Here is a 17,935-nt window from a genome sequence, read left to right on the forward strand (position 1 = left end):
TTTTATTAGACACGTCACATGTCCCTTGTGGGACATGAAAGCAGCGTGTTAGGTGTAGTGAGCTTGTCAGGCCTGATAGGCGTTGGTGACATACAGTAGTGAAACCTTTGTCAGCTGGCACCAATGGGTCTGTTAGAAGTCAGGACCTGCAGCTGTGCCTGCCTGGTCACCAGGCAGCCAATGAGCACAGCAGAACCACCTGATTGGCTAAAGCAGTCAGGTGGCTTGCTTTTAAGCCCAGCAGCTATAGAGGATCAATGTACATGCCCACAGATTCTGTGCCTCCCTGTGCTCGCCTCACTCCAAGCCATGCTCCTGACTTGCTTTGCCATTGCTCCAAGCTAGACCCTGCCCTGCACCCGGCCTTGTTCCTGTCCTGTCCCAGCCCTGCTCCTGCCTTCCCTGACTCCAGGGAATCCGGTTCTGATGCTCAGCCCTGGTTCTGACTCAACCCTTGGCGATGGCATTTGGACTCTGCCTTCAGTTCTGACCTTTGGCTCTGATCCCTGGCTCTGACTCTGCCTTGACCTTGGGCTCTGGCATTTGGACTCTGACTAGGTCTGACTCCTGCTCCAAGCACTAGGCCTGACTGCCTATGACCCAGTCTCATGACAGGGCCTCTGTGTCACAATGTGTGATTACTTTCCTTTTCCTGAAGGGTGGCTCAGGTTTCAAACATTTGGGATTGCTGCCATAGGCTATTTCCTGAGGCCCTTACTCTTTTTTTATCTTGTCCTGACTTCAACAGGAGCCTGCCTGATTAAGGAGTGGATAAAAATGAAGAGTGGTGGGGTACCATAATTGTGATCTCCATATTTAAATACCTGAGAAGCATTCAAGTTCTGCAGTGAGTGAGGTCATATCCCCTAAGTACTTAAACAGAACTGGCCTCTTAGAGCTCCATGGGATTTGGGTGCAGAGGGAGAGACCCTCTGTGTGGGGATCCAACCCTTCTGGTGCTGAAGTGGGGATTGGTTGTGTACACTGCATCATCTTACATCCTTCTGCTGGGCCCTATGGAGGGTACTCTGAGTCTGGGTATGAACAGGGCAGGGAGGGGGAAGGGACAGGGCAGGGACAGGGAGAAGAGAGTGGGCTGGGAACAAGGAGCCTAAACCATGGAGTTAGATGCATTTCAAGCACCCAACTGAGAATTTTGTCCTGTGTATATGTATTGTACATACAGGAGTCACTGAACCCATCAGTGAAATGCAACCCACCAGAGATTAGGACAGACAGGAATGCAGGAGGCAGAATAGTGCTGGGAGAATTTTTATTTTCACAGACACTACTGAATAAATTTAAAGAGGTTTTCAAATCTCAGTAAATGTATAGGAGCAGAAATTGCTCTTCAAACATTTGCAATTTTAATTCACTGAAGAAATAAAACGAAACATTTCTGGTGTGAATTCTTCATTCTTTTTAAATACACCATGGTTCTTTAGAAGTTTTCACTTTTGCGGCCTGTGGAATAGAAATATGGAAACATTAAGATATTTGTTTAAGAGACAAAATATAGAGAAATATACACTTTGTGAAGTGTCCCATAGAAGGGAATGTCCACACAAGTGCCGCAGGCAAGATTTTCTCATTGGTTTAGGGTGCAGTTTTGCCACTGTAACTCACAGTGAGTAGTACCTGACTCCATGAGCAGTGAAGTGAGGGCCAGATTCTGCCATACTTACATTGAGCAATCTCTCATTCAGCAAGTAGTCCTACTGATTTCAATGGCCTTTTCGGCAGAGCAAGGTACTACCCAGTAGTAGATGGTTAGCAGAATGTCATCCTCATTGATTTCTGCAAGGTACTGGTGTGCTGGGAACACATAGTCTGCCAGGATCTCCAACTCTACTAGCTTTTGTTGCAATATGGAGACGTTGCTCTCAAACTCCAGAAAGGGTAGGCGGGAGGTATAAAGTGAACTATGTTGTCTTGGTCTAAATTTTGATACCCTTATGTTGCATAGTACCTTACTCTGAGAGTAGGCCATTCAAATCAATGGGGCTGTTTGCTGAGTAAGGTACTTCTCAGTGTAAAGTGTGGCAAAATCTGTCCCTTTGTTGGTCATTTTTTATATCAAAATTAACATCTTACACTAAAATTACCGTATAATTTCTGAATTCCTTGTCTGTCATCAGCTGGAAGGCTGAAGGTGTCTGGGTCCCAGTAGCGATAGATAGGGTACATCAGAGCACCTTGAACATTTGAATGACCAAGTCCCAGAGAATGACCAAATTCATGTGCAGCAACAAGGAACAAATTTGTTCCTAAAATATAGAAAAAAGAGGAAAAAAATTGTTAACATATAATGGAAAAGAGCATTACAACCAGGGGAATTTGCATCTTTCTTTCCATTGTGATGAAATCCAATAAGTTTAATTTATTTTTACCTGCTCTCCCATTTAATTACAATATGTATGTCCACATGTTTTAGGAAGAATATTGCAGAGCCCAGGAATGGGAGTCAGGAAACCTGAAATCTATTCCCGACTCATCTTTTGACCATGAGCAAATCACTTAAACCTTCTGTGCCTCATCTATAAAAAGAGGATAATATTGCTTGCCCACCTTTGTAAAATGCTTTGAGCTCCTCAGGCCCTATATGCCTATTATGGGAGGTAAATGTAAGTATGTTGCAAACACCAGGGTTTTGTTTAGAAGGAGCTGAAATTATTGTGACGGGTACATGGAATACTTTACCTATATGATCTTGTGACCACTTCTCACCCTCATCAAAGTGAGCATCTCCTCCTAACCCTGAGCCAGGTGCAAAGGCATGGGCCAGTATTCCCCCTCTTCCATCAAAGGGGGCTCTGTCACCATGTTCTGCATGTGAAAAGAAATGAATGTGTCATCAATTGACAGAATGATGCATTTTAAACATTGAATTCCACATCTTGAAGTTTAGAGTTTGCTTTTATTAATTGTAGATTACATTACATTAAAAATGACACTAAGGGCTTGTCTATACTTACTGCGCTGGTTCGGCGGCAGACAATTGAACTTCTGGGTTCGATTTATCGCGTCTTGTCTGGACGCGATAAATCGAACCCAGAAGTGCTCGCCGTCCACTCCGGTAATCCTGCTCGGCGCGAGGAGTACGCGGAGTCGACGGGGGAGCCTGCCTGCCGCGTCTGGACCGCGGTAAGTTCGAACTAAGGTATGTCGACTTCAGCTACGTTATTCACGTAGCTGAAGTTGCGTACCTTAGTTCAAATTGAGGGGTTAGTGTAGACCAGGCCTAAAATAATGGTAATGTTGCAAAGTCAAGCACTCAGAAGGTAGGAAATGCCATACTTAAGATTGCCTATGCAATGAATTCGGCTCCTGTGTGTGTATGCATTATGGTACAGTTTTTAATTACATGATCGCATATTATATTTTCCCCACAGGACCTCTGTGTTATTGAGGGCATGTTCTCAGAAATGGCTGAATCATCTTATCGAAACTTTACAAAAATGTTCAGCCGGAGGCTGACACCCAGCAAGAAAATGTCTGAATGGCTTAAGTTTTGCAAAGTTATAAGCATCTGAAGGTCCTATAATGGACAGTATCGGGCAATGATAACTATAGATAATGCCATCTGCACCACTTATAATACATCAAGTGAATGTTATCAGTAACCACAGCTCTGAAAAATTGAGGACCTCACTTGGTACACTGGTATCTTCTGTTAGATTCTTCTATAACAGTGTGTGGGATGTCCAGACCCTCATCCAGAGGTTGGCTGGAAAAGGTTGACTCTCCTCCTCTGCCTATAAGAAGGGCTACAATTTCTTGCTGAAGTGCAAGGATTTGCAGGATAGTTGTGAAAAATTCATCACCCGGAAGACACTATAAGATTATTGTGTTATTGGATGTTTGGGGATGAATCTCTAAGGGATTGGCTACACTTAGAATGCTGCAGCTGCACTACTGGAGCGCTTCAATGTAGACACTACCTACGCTGATGGAAGAGGTTCTTCCATCAGTGTAGGTACTCTGCCTCCCCAAGCGGCAGTAGCTAGAGCCCTGCACGGATACAAATGTATATCTGCTGATGCGGCTATCCACAGATATAAATCGTTATCCACAGAACTGCAGGGCACTCCTGGGAACTGCAGTGGCGAAAGGAGCAGAACGTGGGGCTGCCATTCCCAGGATACAGCGCCTCACGCTGGTAGGTCCTCCGGCGCAATTGTACCACCCCTGCCCCACCCACTGGGTTGGGCACCAGGCACCAGCAGCTGGTTGCACTCTTGTGTTCAAGTGGCACGCACACCCCCAGACAGGAGACACAGACAGCGGCGTGGAAGGGACAGAGGCAGGGCTGGGGGCAGTACAGCCACAATGGAGGAGCTGCTGATGCAGGGCGCTGGCTCCTGGGACCGGCAGCCCCATGTACTGCTCCTTTCACCGCTGTGGTTCCCGGGAGAGCCCTGCAGTTCCGCGGATACCGATTTATATCCACGGATATAAATTTGTATCTGCGCAGGGCTCTAGCGGTAGCTAGTTCAATAGGAGAATTCTCCTGTTAACCTAGCACTGGTCTACAATGGTCAGAATAGCTGCCTCTCACACCACTGAGGGACATAGCTCTACCAAAGCAAGTACCTAGTGTAGACAAGGCCTAAAAGGAGGACTAGCACTGAGAGGGGAACCAGGGTGCATGCGTGTTTGTGTGCGTGTGCATTCGTTCTCCCGCTTTCAGACTTCTTGGAAGTGAGACACTCTTTAGACCTATGCTTTGAGCATGGCTAAAACAAGCCACACCCTATGGCTTTGCTTTGGACTACAGTGGAAAGAAGTCCTGCTCTGTTTGTGTTTGGCTCTATAGAGGCAAAAAATGTGTTTCTGTTTTACAATGAGGCATGTGACCAAGGTGTTTAAACCCCACACAGGCATGCAGAATCCTTGCTTGCTCACAAATAGGAGTAATGTTCATGGCAGAGGAGTATGTTTACAATCAAGTAAGTAGATATTATTTTCCTAATTTTACTGTTTACTCCCAACGGATTTTTGTGATGGTTGATTAGTTAACATTGATATCAAATATTATCTAATATTTTATATTTGTTATCAATGTTATATATAAACTCAATGCCTCCCTTGAGAGGCAGCAATACTGACCGATTTATTTGGGCATAAGCTTTCATGGGTAAAACACGTCACTCTGAAGAAGTGAGGTTTTTTTACCCACGAAAGCTTATGCCCAAATAAATCCGTTAATTTTTAAGGTGCCACCGGACTCCTTGTTATTTTTGTGGATACAGACTAACACGGCTACCTCCTGATAGCTATACTGACTGTATATTTTATCTTGCAGAACAAGATAAAAATTGGATAAACTCAGAATGAAAATATTTGTTCTCTCTTCAATCTTTGGCTATGAAAACATATAAGCTTTCAAAGCATAGCTTCAGCTTTAAATAAAATGTAATTCATGGATTCTTAAAAATTCAGCAGCAGCCTCACCACCATGCGCAAAACGAATCAGGATATCTGCTTCTCTCCTGGCAACTTTTTGAAACTTCAGTGGAGTCACGTCACTCCACACCTTAAAAGCCTTTTCGATTGCTTCCTCCACCATAAAACGAGGCAGATCAGGTGTATAGTTAAGGATCCTTTTGGCAACACAAGAAAATAAAATATTGTCATTTTAAGGTGTGGAATGATATGGCATCATTAAAAGAAAACAAAATACACAAAAAGTGAAATATAACCAACCTGTAAGTCAACAAATTCTTCCTCCATCTTGGATTTCCTGGAAATGTGCTGTAATCTAATACATCGGGGATGCCACACCTTGGCTGATCCATCATTTCCTCCGTTTCTGAATTAAATTTTCCTGTTACAGTCAGGTGGAAAAATTTCTGCATCTCTTTAATTTTCTCTTCTAAGGTACGGTCACCTTCTTTATTAAGGGATGGAAAGAACCTGTCAAGGTAATTCTGAAAATAAAAAGAAACATTAGACTCAGGATGTATCTCCAGTTGTGTTTTCTTATACCTTTAAGAATCAACTTGTCAGCAAGTATAAGACCCAGATGATCCTTGGGTATACTTACACTACTGCACCCCTAGAAACCCACCATGATCTGTCATAACAGGGAAACAATGTAGACAGATATGAGGGCACTTTTCCAATATATGTGAACAAAATAAAAATGTAGATTGGTGCTAAAATATTCACTACCTTTCTCCTTTGAGAATTGTGTACTTAACCTTACTTCACATCCAGATGCTTCAGGGCTCTATTCTGTTTTCTCTTATGAAATACATGAAGGGGTTCTGTGCAGGTATTGGTTATAATATTATTTGTAAATGTCCAGAGGGTCTGATTCTCATTTACACTAAGGACCTTTCATAATACCAGACTGGCAGTGTAAAGGGACATTAAAATGAGTGTAAATTTATACCCATTTTCAGATCCCTTTACACTACAAAGTGGTGTAAAAAGGCATTGGTGTAAATGAGAAGTGGGTGCCTAGGTTCTTAGGCCTGGAAAGGTTCATGCATAAGCAATTACTCAAATGAACATCATAAGATGTCATTTGCAACTAGGATCTCAATGAACTTCTTAAAAAGGAACAATTAGACTATCAATCAGTAATGTGCAAAGAAGGAGAGTTTTAATAAAAAAAAATAGGGCTCTACAGGCTTGACCTGGGATATATGGACTTCCCAGAAAATTATCTGTAACCAAGCAGTATTTTTGGCTTGAAAATAGATAGAGTAACAGGAGGTGGAGGGTAGGACCAAAGGATCATATTGTTTGTACTTAATAAAAATAATAATAAATCATCATTCATTGTGACAATTTTTGATAAACATTACTGTGAAATCATCCTGTACCTTTTTATATGATGGGTCTTACCAGAAGGAGAGGGTTTGTGAGAACTGTGGACTCCTTGAGGATATTTTTTAACATAGGTTTTACTCCACAATAAGATGAAATCACCTCTCCTAAAACTCCCCCAACTTTTTATTTGTGGTGGTGGTGGTGGTGTTACTTTATACTCTAATCATGGATAATTATAACATCTTTTTTTCACACTTCAGTCTACCACTTTCAAGTGCTATGAAACAGCCTGCCATCTCTCCACAATACAGATTAAAATATACAGAGAAAGCCTTGTCCAATAATAGCAAGACACTGAAGCAAGTGGTCCTGTTTATTTATTTAAATGGAGATATCCTATCTCCTAGAACTGGAAGGGACCTTGAAAAGTCATTGAGTCCAGCCCCCTGCCTTCACTAGCAGGACCAAGTACTGATTTTGCCCCAAACCCCTAAGTGGCCCCCTCAAGGATTGAACTCACAACCCTGGGTTTAGCAGGCCAATGCTCAAACCACTGAGCTATCCCTCAAACCACTGAGCTAGCCCTCCTCCCATTTTAATGGGAGTTCACTGAGCATTAGAATCTAGCGAATAGTCCAACCAGTGTGGTGTATATAATTAGTCTTGCCTCTTCTCAAAGAAATGTGAGCACTGGATACAACTATGGTTAGATGCATCTAAAATAGTTAGTCCATCATTATTAACATATTATTTTTATCTTACTGGAATATTATATATATATATAATACACACTCACACGTACATCAAATTAATCCTTAATTTGGCCCATTGGTTTTAGAGACTCCATTTTCTTGGAATTTATTTCATATATATATAATTATTATAAGCTCCTTTGAAAGTCCCACTAGATGCCGGTCCATATCTTTAGGTACCTAAATATCTTTAATACCTGGCCCTAATTCACTTTTGCAATTTCACTTAGGCGCTTTCAAAATTTTCACTTTATGCCTTCTCGTTTTTGTGAACTGACTTGTAACAACTACATAACACCAAGGTAAAAATAAAATGATGTGAAATGCTCTCTAGAAAGAAATATAATAATTAGGACATAGACTTAAAATGGAAAAGCAGCATATTCACAGTTCACCCTTACAGCCCCATTCGTGACATACCTGTATACGCTTCAGGTCTCCGGAGCTCCATGGCTCTGGCTTAAACTGAACTGGGACAGCAAGCCTTTCAGGCAGGAACAGTGCAGCACAGAGTAGGATGTATCTCATAGTGTTATCAAATGATCTCTGCTAAAAAGAGAAAATCTGAGGTCTTCTGTGTCTAATGATCACAGCTATAATGCTTATATAGGCCCTTACTGCTGTGTGTGGTAATAGATTGCGTGAGTCATTTTTAGGCTTCCTCTGTGGTTTTGTTATTTGCGGTAACACTTCTAAGGTGTCTTTATTCCAAAATGTAAATGAAGAAACATTAACTAAATCTTTTTGTTGATAGCACAGCTGATGTCACACTGACAGAGCAGGCAGCCAACTTTCTTTATCTCCCCGTTCATGCGATTCAGGTGCTAAAACCACAGAGGCACAGGGAAATTAGCTTTCTTAACCTCAGTCAATAAATATGCTTACTGTACAATCTCAGCTTCCCAAAATTTCCTTGGTGCCATTAACACACATTTCAACACTCTTCTGGCTTGATACTCTGCATGTATTGATTGACTGCGGAGGACGTGACTAAATGAGTGTTAGTGCCGTGTGAGTGAAATCACTTAAAACTACATACTTTGTGATACCTGCCACTGTAAAAGTTTCTGTTTAAGCTTTCTGGCCCAAATTCTGATATCAGTTACCTCGAAGTTATTGAAAATCCAGAGTAAATTTACTGAAGTTAGTGAAGTTTCTCCAGATTTAATTGAGATCAGAATCTGGCCCCTTCTATATGTAGGAAGGTTATTGGGCATCTCAATATTTTTTACTTCAAATCTGATAGGCTCCGATGAGTCAATCTCTATAATGGATTATTAGGTATAAAATAAAGGGGCTAGAACTATCCTATGGTATGCATGTGAAAAAAACAACAACCAGATGCTTATATGAAAGAGTAAGGAGCTATACTCAGTTACGCAGGTGCAGCCTTCTGGATTTCAGTGAGGTAGTAGTAGTGTAAATGAGAGCAGAGCTGGGACAAGGCCATCTATCTGGTCTATTCTGGCTTCATTAGCACTCCATGGAATTCTACAGAAAGCAATGGATTTATTGCACAGGGTACTTCAGGCCAGATATCAGCTTACTGTTGCTTTGTGCGTGTACAACTTAGTGACAGTGGATCTAAGCTGGAGGAAAAGGACAAATAGACCCCCCCCCACCCAGAAGCCATCCCAGCATGGTGCTGCAACTGGGGAAGAGGCATCTGTTGTGTTTCACAATGGGACTACTCACATGCATAAAGTTAAGCATGTATGTAATTGTAGGAGAGAGGCCTTAGGGCCCAGTTCTACTTTGACTGAAATTAATAGAAAGTTTCCTGGGGCTGAGCTGTGCTTTGGCACAATTGAGAAAGGGGTGATAGTTAAAAGACAGATGTCTGCCACTTTGTGCTCTCACAATCTTGGGCTATCAGGGGGATGATCTGGTTCCTCACATAAATCAGAGAAATTCCAAGGTCATTATCAGCTAACACTAGTTAGAGCAGCCCCCAGGCTTCTCTAACCTGGGCAAGGGCCAAAGCTGAACCAGAGATTCAGGGGGCCATAACTAGCTCACTAAAACCCCCTCACTCTGCTGCGCTCAACAGAAACTGGGCACAGCAGAAAGTCTGGCCCCAAATCAGGAAATTTCAACCTCAGAGGTGAAAGTTATTGAAATATTGAAACCTATAGGATGTTAGAATAAAAGTTCTTGTGTAATATTAATTATTGTGGCTGCTCCTTCCACACAATGAAGCAGCATAATACTATATAAAAAAGTCTCAGTCTTACCGTCTAAAGATTCATAGGACCTTTACTCAGGTAAGTAATCGTTCTGTGAAAACCAATGCTTAGCTAGCTCTTGTAGAATAATCCCACTGACTGAGAGGGGAATTTTTGTGCTGTAGGCAAAAGTACCTCTCAGTATTTCACAGTGAAACTATGAACTATGTATCATATCTGATATGACGACTTCTGTATTTTGCCTTTCAGTGTTTTTAATGTTCAGTCGGGTGAAAAAGTGAAGTAGAACCAAGTGATTCATTGTTGAATAGTCACTGGTCATTATTCTTGTAAGGGAGAATTGAGGTGGGTTCTGAACAAATTTATTTTAGGCAACACTTGAGTCTGTCCTTAAATGAAGAGTTCAAGATTGGCTCAAGTGTGTTGGCTGATGCCCAGAAGAAAGAATTTACCATAAAAGGTCATGAAATCATGAGAAAAGATTTCTTTGGCCCATATATGAACTTTATTATACTGTACATCTGCTATTACAACAAAACTGTTTTAGTTTCCTTAGATAGATAAGACATTCAATGCCTTTTGCTGTGCTGTCTGAGTATTTAGTCTGATTTAAATATTTTTTCATATCTGTTTAAGTTCACCAGGAAAAGCTACTGTTCAAATTTTTATTTATGAAAAAAATGGCAATTTCTGAAGGCTATATGCAGAATCTGCTCCTACTTTCTGACGCTTCTGAGCAAAACCTCCATTCACCTTCCAGCCTCGCTTCCATACCTCTCGATTGACAAATTTGCGGTCCCCTCACTTTTATTGCTGAAGATCACTTACATTAGAAATAAAAAGGAGGTTAGAAGAAGAGTTGATTACACTAATCACATAGCATTTTAAGTGTCCAGCATGAATAATATTTGTGTGTCCCTCATTTTGGTCTTTGTCACGTATTTGGGCCTTGATAAGTGGAGAGGTCGGATCACTTACAATTAGGTAATGGCGCTAGAAAATCATCTTAAGAGCTAGCTTGTGCATTGTAGTCCAGATTCACTAATTAGGCATGTACCTAACTTTAAGAACAAGAGTAGATTCATTGAATGCTTAAGATTTTTGCTGAATCGAGGTCAATACACATTATGGGCCAGATCCAAAGCCCACTGAAGTCAACAGAAAAACTTCCATTGTCTTCAGTAAGCTCTGGAGCAGGCTTTATACACAGTAGGTGCCACATGGAGCTGCACCACCATTGCTGACAGGTATCGAAGGCACGGGGAGGCTGTGCCTCCCCAAACAGCCTTGCGTGGCCCTGCCCACGCTCCAACCCCAGACACCTTCCTGCTTCCCGGGCTGTGCATACAGTACACTTATAAAGTTTGCGGACAATACCAAACTGGGAGGGTTTGGAGTGCTTTGGAGGATAGGATTAAAATTCAAAATGATCTGGACAAACTGGAAAAATGGTCTGAAGTAAATAGGATGAAATTCAATAAGGACAAATGCAAAGTACTCCATTTAGGAAGGAACAATCAGTTACACACATGCAAAATGGGAAATGACTGCCTAGTAAGGAGTACTATGGAAAGGGATCTGGGGGTCATAGAGGACTATAAGCTAAATATGAGTCAACAGTGTAACACTGTTGCAAAAAAAGTGAACATCCTTCTGGGATGTATTAGCAGGAGTGTTGTAAGCAAGGCACGAGAAGTAATTCTTCCATTCTACTCTGTGCTGATTAGGCCTCAACTGGAATACTGTGTCCAGTTCTGGGCGCCACATTTCAGGAAAGATGTGGACAAATTGGAGAAAGTCCAGAGAAGAGCAACAAAAATGATTAAAGGTCTAGAAAACACGACCTATTAGGGAAGATTGAAAAAATTGAGTTTGTTTAGTCTGGAAAAGAGAAGACCGAGAGGGGACATGATAACAGTTTTCAAGTACATAAAATGTTGTTACAAGGAAGAGGGAGAAAAATTGTTGTTCTTAACCTCTGAGGATAGGACAAGAAGCAATGGACTTAAATTGCACTAAGGGTGGTTTAGGTTGGACATTAGGAAGAACTTCCTAACTGTCAGGGTGGTTAAGCACTGAAATAAATTGCCTAGGGAGGTTGTGGAATCTCCATCATCATAGGAGATTTTTAAAAGCAGGTTAGACAAACACCTGTCAGGAATAGTCTAGATAATACTTAGTCCTACCATGAGTGCAGGGGACTGGTCTAGATGACCTCTCGAGGTCCCTTCCAGTCCTATGGTTCTACTTTCTACCATACTGCACCTTTTGCACCTGTCAGTGTAGGGGTTAGTTAGAAAGACCCTGGTGTTGGAACTTTATCGGAACACCTACAGTAGGCTCAAGTGTCTGATATTTACAGGCTGGTGCCTGCAATATTTGACACAGAGACAGAAGTACAGTTTAACTCAAGAGCCCTCTATGACTTGTGAAAGTGAAATGAATTATATTAAAGAAATAGAATGAATTAAAGAATGCTGTATGTACCTTTAAGTAGAAATGAGAAATGCTGCAATCCAGGTGTCAGGAAAGCAGACAATGACTGTTAATGAATTGCTCCATTTAAGGGCGCTTGGTGAAGCATTAGCCTTAGATCGATAAGAGTTAATAAGGAAGCAGGATATGCATATTGTGCCCCAGGTAAATTTTACAATTTTGCTCTCTCTGTCCCTTTGTTTAGCTCTCACCCTTTTATCTGTATAAATAAGACTGTTTGAATCTTGCATGGTGCTCATATTATCTGGGTGTTATTAGCAGAGCGCTGTGCTAATAAAACAGAGTGGTCTGACAAACTATGAGTCCTGAGTCTAACTTTGACAGACTGCTTAGTTAAAGTGCCATATTTTCAGAACTTCCTTCACAGGCTGAAATGAAGAACTCATTCTGCTACTCTGTCTTTTGTGCTCTACAAATATTCTTAACCAAGTTTATTTCAGCAGCTGCAACCCCCATATGATTCCCCATGCATTAACTTAACACTTGGTACCACTTATCCATCTCTCTGTCTGCTTACATAATCTGTATCACTGCAGTATGTGAGAGCCTTCCAAGTATTTAAAATGAAATGTTACAATGTTTCTCTCTCTTTCTTCCTTTTCAGGAGAAAAAGTTTGGTTGGTTTATTGATTGTTTGTGCCTATTGTGTCTCTGTGGAACAGCTCAGTCAAAGAAATGAGTTTGCATTTCTTTCTGCAAGTGGAGAAGTCTCTGGTCTCTTCTCAAACTTGCAAGAACGAATTCCATAATTTAGGTTTAGCTTCTATAAGTAAACTGTCTCCCTTAGTTGCAAATATTCCCACTATTGTAACCCCAACACATAGGATTCTTGAGCTCTTAAAAGGCCTACGCTTCCCTTGGCATGCTGGAGACGCACAAAAACCCATCTGGATTTTATGGAACAGAATAATGTTTGTGTTTTAAAAAAGTGACCTAGGAGGGGGAGCTTTCTGTGTATGGGCTACCTACCTAGAAGGGTTGATCTTGTGATTAAGTCACTACGCTAGGACTTCTACAAATGGGGTTCAAGTCTTGGCTTTCCTACAAAGTTCCTGTGTGACCTTAGCTAAATTACTTAAATATCTCTGCCTCAGTTCCTCATCTGTAAAATAGGGATTATATTGCATCCTTTCTCCCACACTTCATCTTGTCTGTTTAGATTGTAAGTTCCTCAGGAGTGGTGCAGTTTCCTACTTGTACAGTTCCTATTTGAATGGGTCTCTGATCTTATCTAGGCATTACTGTAATGCTATTGTTAAGAATAAGTGTGTTTCATGTCAATTTTGCTCCATTTATAAGTAAATATATAATTTCCCAGCAATGCTATAAGCAGGAATGCTGTGTAAGGCTTGAACCAGGTATAAAAATTCATCTTCCATACCTAGAAGAAATCATTGGACAGGGCATGTTTAAATAGACGCAATTTGGTTTATTTCTTTATTTTGGCTTGTGGACTCCTCTGTGCTAACCCCAGATGCTTTTGTTTTGCTTGTAACCTTTAAGCTGAACCTCAAGAGAGCTATCTTGATGCTTAATTTTTGTAATTGTTTCTTTTAAGATCTAGCAAAAAGCCTAAGTTCCAAATGTATTTCCTTTCTTTTTGTTTTTAATAAATTTTATCTTTTTTAAGAACAGGATTGTATTTTTGGTGTTCTAAGAGGTTTGTGCATGTTGTTTGATTAGCTGGTAGCAACAGCTAATTTCCTTTGTTTTCTTTCTCAGCTCTTCCCAGGAGGGGGTGTGTGAAAGGGCTTGAGGGTACCCCACAGGGAGGAATTCCCAAGTGCTCCTTCCTGGGTCCAAGGGGATTTTCTCAGCTAACTGGCTGGCTGGGTGTCCATCAAAGGGAGCTACCCCTCCCCACACACACTTCATTTATCACACCATCCATACAAACTCTACCCTGGGGTAGGAAATCAGGCTGTGTTCTTTCTGGTTTGCTCATCATCTCTAGTAATAAAGACTCTTCGGGCCTGATGATAATCACTACTATACTGATTCACCACCATTGTCTTCACTGGGTCTGCGAAGGAGATGCTAAGTACATGCACATAGAACTTAATTAACAGCCCCGTTAGGGGTGGATGAGCCAGGGCAGCTAGACTGGGCTCCCTCTCCCATATGTGTGTTGGTTCTGCAGTGATAACTGGTGTAAAAGATGGTAAAAATGTAGTTTGGAGAGTGAAGGAAGCAAATATTACTCTGACTGCACAGATTGACAGAGCAGATGAGTATTTAGGGGTCATTTTTACATAGAGCTTGTCTACACTTAAACACTATAGCGGTGCCACTGCGGCAGGGCTGCTGTAGCAGTTCAGTGTAGACACTACTTATGCAGACCAGAGGGATTCTCTGCTGATGTAGCTAATCCACCACCCCGAGAGGCGGTAGCTAGGTTGACTGAAGAATTCTAGCGCTGTCTACATGGGGACTTAGGTCGCCTTAACTACATCGCTCAGGAGTGTAGATTTTTCACACCTCTAACTGATGTAGTTAAACAGACCTAATATTCTAAACCACACCATAGTAACTTTTCAAAATGGAAAAATGGTTTTACTTATGCTGACATAAGTCTAGCTTGCTAATAGTTAGAAGTACAGTAGAACCTCAGAGTTACGAACACCAGAGTTACGAACTGACCGGTCAACCGCAAACCTCATTTGGAACTGGAAGTACACAATCAGGCAGTAGCAGAAACAAAAACAAAACAAAAAAAAGCCCGTACAGTACAGTACTGTGTTAAATGTAAAGTATTAAAACAATAAAGGGAAAGTTTAAAAAATTTTTTTACAAGGTAAGGAAACTCTCTGTGCTTGTTTCATTTAAATTAAGATGGTTAAAAGCAGCATTTTCTTCTGCATAATAAATTTTCAAAGCCATATTAAGTCAATGTTCAGTTGTAAACTTTCGAAAGAACAACCATAATGTCTTGTTCAGCGTTATGAACATTTCAGAGTTACAAACAACCTCCATTCCCGAGATGTTCCTGAGGTTCTACTGTATTCAGATTCTGTAGGTGCCAAGTAACAGTGGGGTATCAACTTTATACAGTCTGTTTTGCCAGCAGAACCACATAGGCTCATAGTGCTCTAACTAAATCAAGCTCAAGACTGATTTTAATCCTTTACTTAAGACATTGTGCAATGCTGGTATCTCACAGCCATTACTTACTACATTAGATGCCTTATCTTCTAGAAAGGAGTTTGGTAGCCACTTTCCCTCCAGAAGCCTTGGAGACAGTGGCCAAACTCCCATTGATTTCAATGGAATTAGGTGCCTAAATACTTTGAGGATCTGGGCCACTGTGCTTCTCCCTCCGCCTCCAGTTTGGGGACTAGCCAGCAGACCACCTCCTCTGCTAGCCTGCACATTCTATAACAATGAGACCCTAAAGTCTCCTCTGGTTCCGTCCTGCTTCTGTGACAATGGAGAAACACTTGAGTCCCCACTAATTAAGCAATAGGGCAGAATATGTCTCATATTATGGGTTCACAACCTTCTTATTGTATTTGCAGTCATTGGGTGTTAATGGACGTAGAGCAGTGCAAGTGAGTATGTTTTTGCAATAATCAAATTAAGCAATAAACCACAACAGGATGTGCATTCCTGAAAACATTACCTACCTTATACCTAGATCTGACATCTTATACATTTTATTTTTCACTTCCTTGATAATCTACATAGACACGTAGTCTCTTTATTTCGTGATGACACACACACCTGGGTTATATGAGAATTTCTTTTTGATATGCAATTTTTGCTTTATTCAATTTGAATTGGAGACAGAAAGAATAACCACACAAAAAACGAAGATTAGGAGGAATCGTAAAGAATTTATAATTCTATGTCTATTTGTCCGTCAACCTATCCTTAGATTGTTCGCTCTTTGGAGCAGGGATGATTCCTTCTTTTCTGCCTGGAAAGCACCTACTACATACTGGGATTTTTTAAAAATGGCTATGTGCATCAAACAGCAAAGAACTGACATATTTTAAACAATTGCAAACATTTTCCTGGTCATTATAGAATCGTATTGGGAATCATATTACTGTAATTAAAATTAAATTACAAAATAAAGATTGGGTCATGCACACTCTTTTTATTCTGACAGGTTTCAGAGTAGCAGCCATGTTAGTCTGTATCCGCAAAAAGAACAGGAGTACTTGTGGCACCTTAGAGACTAACAAATTTATTAGAGCATACGCTTTCGGATGCATCCGAAGAAGTGGGTTGTAGCCCACGAAAGCTTATGCTCTAATAAATTTGTTAGTCTCTAAGGTGCCACAAGTACTCCTGTTCTTTTTATTCTGTGTCTGTACAGTGTCTAGCACAGTGCGGTCCTGGTCCATGAGTGGGGCTGTAGGCACTACTGCAATACAATTAAAAATAATGCAAAAATAAATAGGCAAATAAGGAATAGTCAGAATCAGTCACAGAGGCCCAGATCCTCAAAGTTATTTAGGGGTCTAACTCCTACCCTTGAGGATCTGGGCTTGTCTATATAGAGACTTAGGGCTGGTCTTCGCTATGGGGAGATGGACACTGCTGCAATTGATGCAGCAGGGGTTGATTTAGCGGGTCTAAATCAACAGCAGAGCATTCTCCGGTCGAGGCCAGTACTCCAGCTCCCCGAGACGATTAAGGTAAGTGGACTGGGAGCGTCTCCCATCGACTCAGCACAGTAAAGACACCGGGGTAAGTAGACCTAAGGTACGTAGACTCCAGCTACGTTATCCACATAGCTGGAGTAGCGTAACTTAGGTCGACTTACCCTGGTAGTGAAGACAAGCCTTAAGTGTGTGGTAAGCTGGGGTGTATATCTACAGTGCAGTAGCCTGCCATGCACTAAGTGACTATGTAGATGCTGCTGCCATGCACTAAAAGTTCCATAATGCGCATTGACCCACTGCTGTTTAGTGTACAGCAGCAGGATCCATGTGGCCACTTGGCACGTACTAAGCTGGTGCACTGTATATTCACACCCTGCCTACTCACGCACTAAAGCCTTGTCTACACTACAGAGTTTCATCAAAAAAAAGTTATGTGGCTTTAATTGAAACCGCTGTTGCATGTCCACACTATGCTCCTTGTGTCGGCAGAGCACATCCACACTAGCAGCTCTTACGTTGACACCGAGAGCAGTGCACGGTGGGTAGCTATCCCACTGTGCAAATGGCCACAGAGTGCTTTAGGAAGAGTTTGCAATGCCTCATGGGGCAGGTACAGCATCACATGATGCAGATTTCTCAATCCAATTTGTTACCTCAAGGGGAATAAGGCAATGCTTCAAAGGAAAACTTTAGAAATGGTAGGGGAGAAATAGGAAAGGAAAGCCCCTTTTCTCAGAAGATACAAACTCGACTCCCTCCTGTATCTATCACCAGTGGATTTAGCCTCCCTCCTTGTGTGGTGTAAATAAAATAAAGAGGAGACAAGGTGATCTGGTGCAAACAAAGGTAAGTGTATTCAGGGTAAAGGTACAGAAAACTGGGAGGAATAGGGGAAAATGCAAACTTAATTAATACAATGAAACAGTGACTGGATTTGGGAGCTTAAAGCTCAGGCCCATAAACCCTCCCTTGGAAACTGGAAAACAATAAATGATGCCCCAACACAGAAACCTTTCCTACTGTTCAGGTGCAGTGGATACCACGTACAGGTGTGATGCCCAGGACCTTCCACTCTCCGGCTGATTTAGAGCCTTTGAGGAGGAGCACTGGG

General features: G+C 41.5%; 1 protein-coding gene across 1 annotated transcript; it reads right to left on the reverse strand.

Moving 5' to 3' along the window:
* Positions 1-1,441: 1,441 nt before the first annotated feature.
* Positions 1,442-8,060, reverse strand: MMP7 (matrix metallopeptidase 7). Its single transcript, XM_024215666.1, has 7 exons — positions 7,953-8,060; positions 5,707-5,930; positions 5,455-5,603; positions 2,701-2,826; positions 2,095-2,267; positions 1,720-1,888; positions 1,442-1,464 (listed from the first exon to the last, which is right to left on the reverse strand). Exons 1-7 carry the CDS (start codon positions 8,058-8,060, stop codon positions 1,442-1,444), a joined length of 972 nt encoding a protein of 323 aa, XP_024071434.1.
* Positions 8,061-17,935: the final 9,875 nt, after the last annotated feature.

This window comes from Terrapene carolina, unplaced genomic scaffold (genome assembly GCF_002925995.2).
Source record: "Terrapene carolina triunguis isolate 2854851 unplaced genomic scaffold, T_m_triunguis-2.0 Scaffold97, whole genome shotgun sequence".
NCBI lineage: Eukaryota > Metazoa > Chordata > Testudines > Emydidae > Terrapene > Terrapene triunguis.

What these genes read in the sequence shown, in the direction of transcription:
- MMP7 (XM_024215666.1), bottom strand. Translation starts at nt 8,060, where the DNA reads ATGAGATACATCCTACTCTGTGCTGCACTGTTCCTGCCTGAAAGGCTT. An exon ending in AAGAATTTGTTGACTTACAG is followed by an intron (nt 5,604 to 5,706) that starts GTTGGTTATATT and finishes TGTTGCCAAAAG; the next exon opens with GATCCTTAACTATACACCTG. An exon ending in CGAAAAGGCCATTGAAATCA is followed by an intron (nt 1,465 to 1,719) that starts GTAGGACTACTT and finishes TCTATTCCACAG; the next exon opens with GCCGCAAAAGTGAAAACTTC.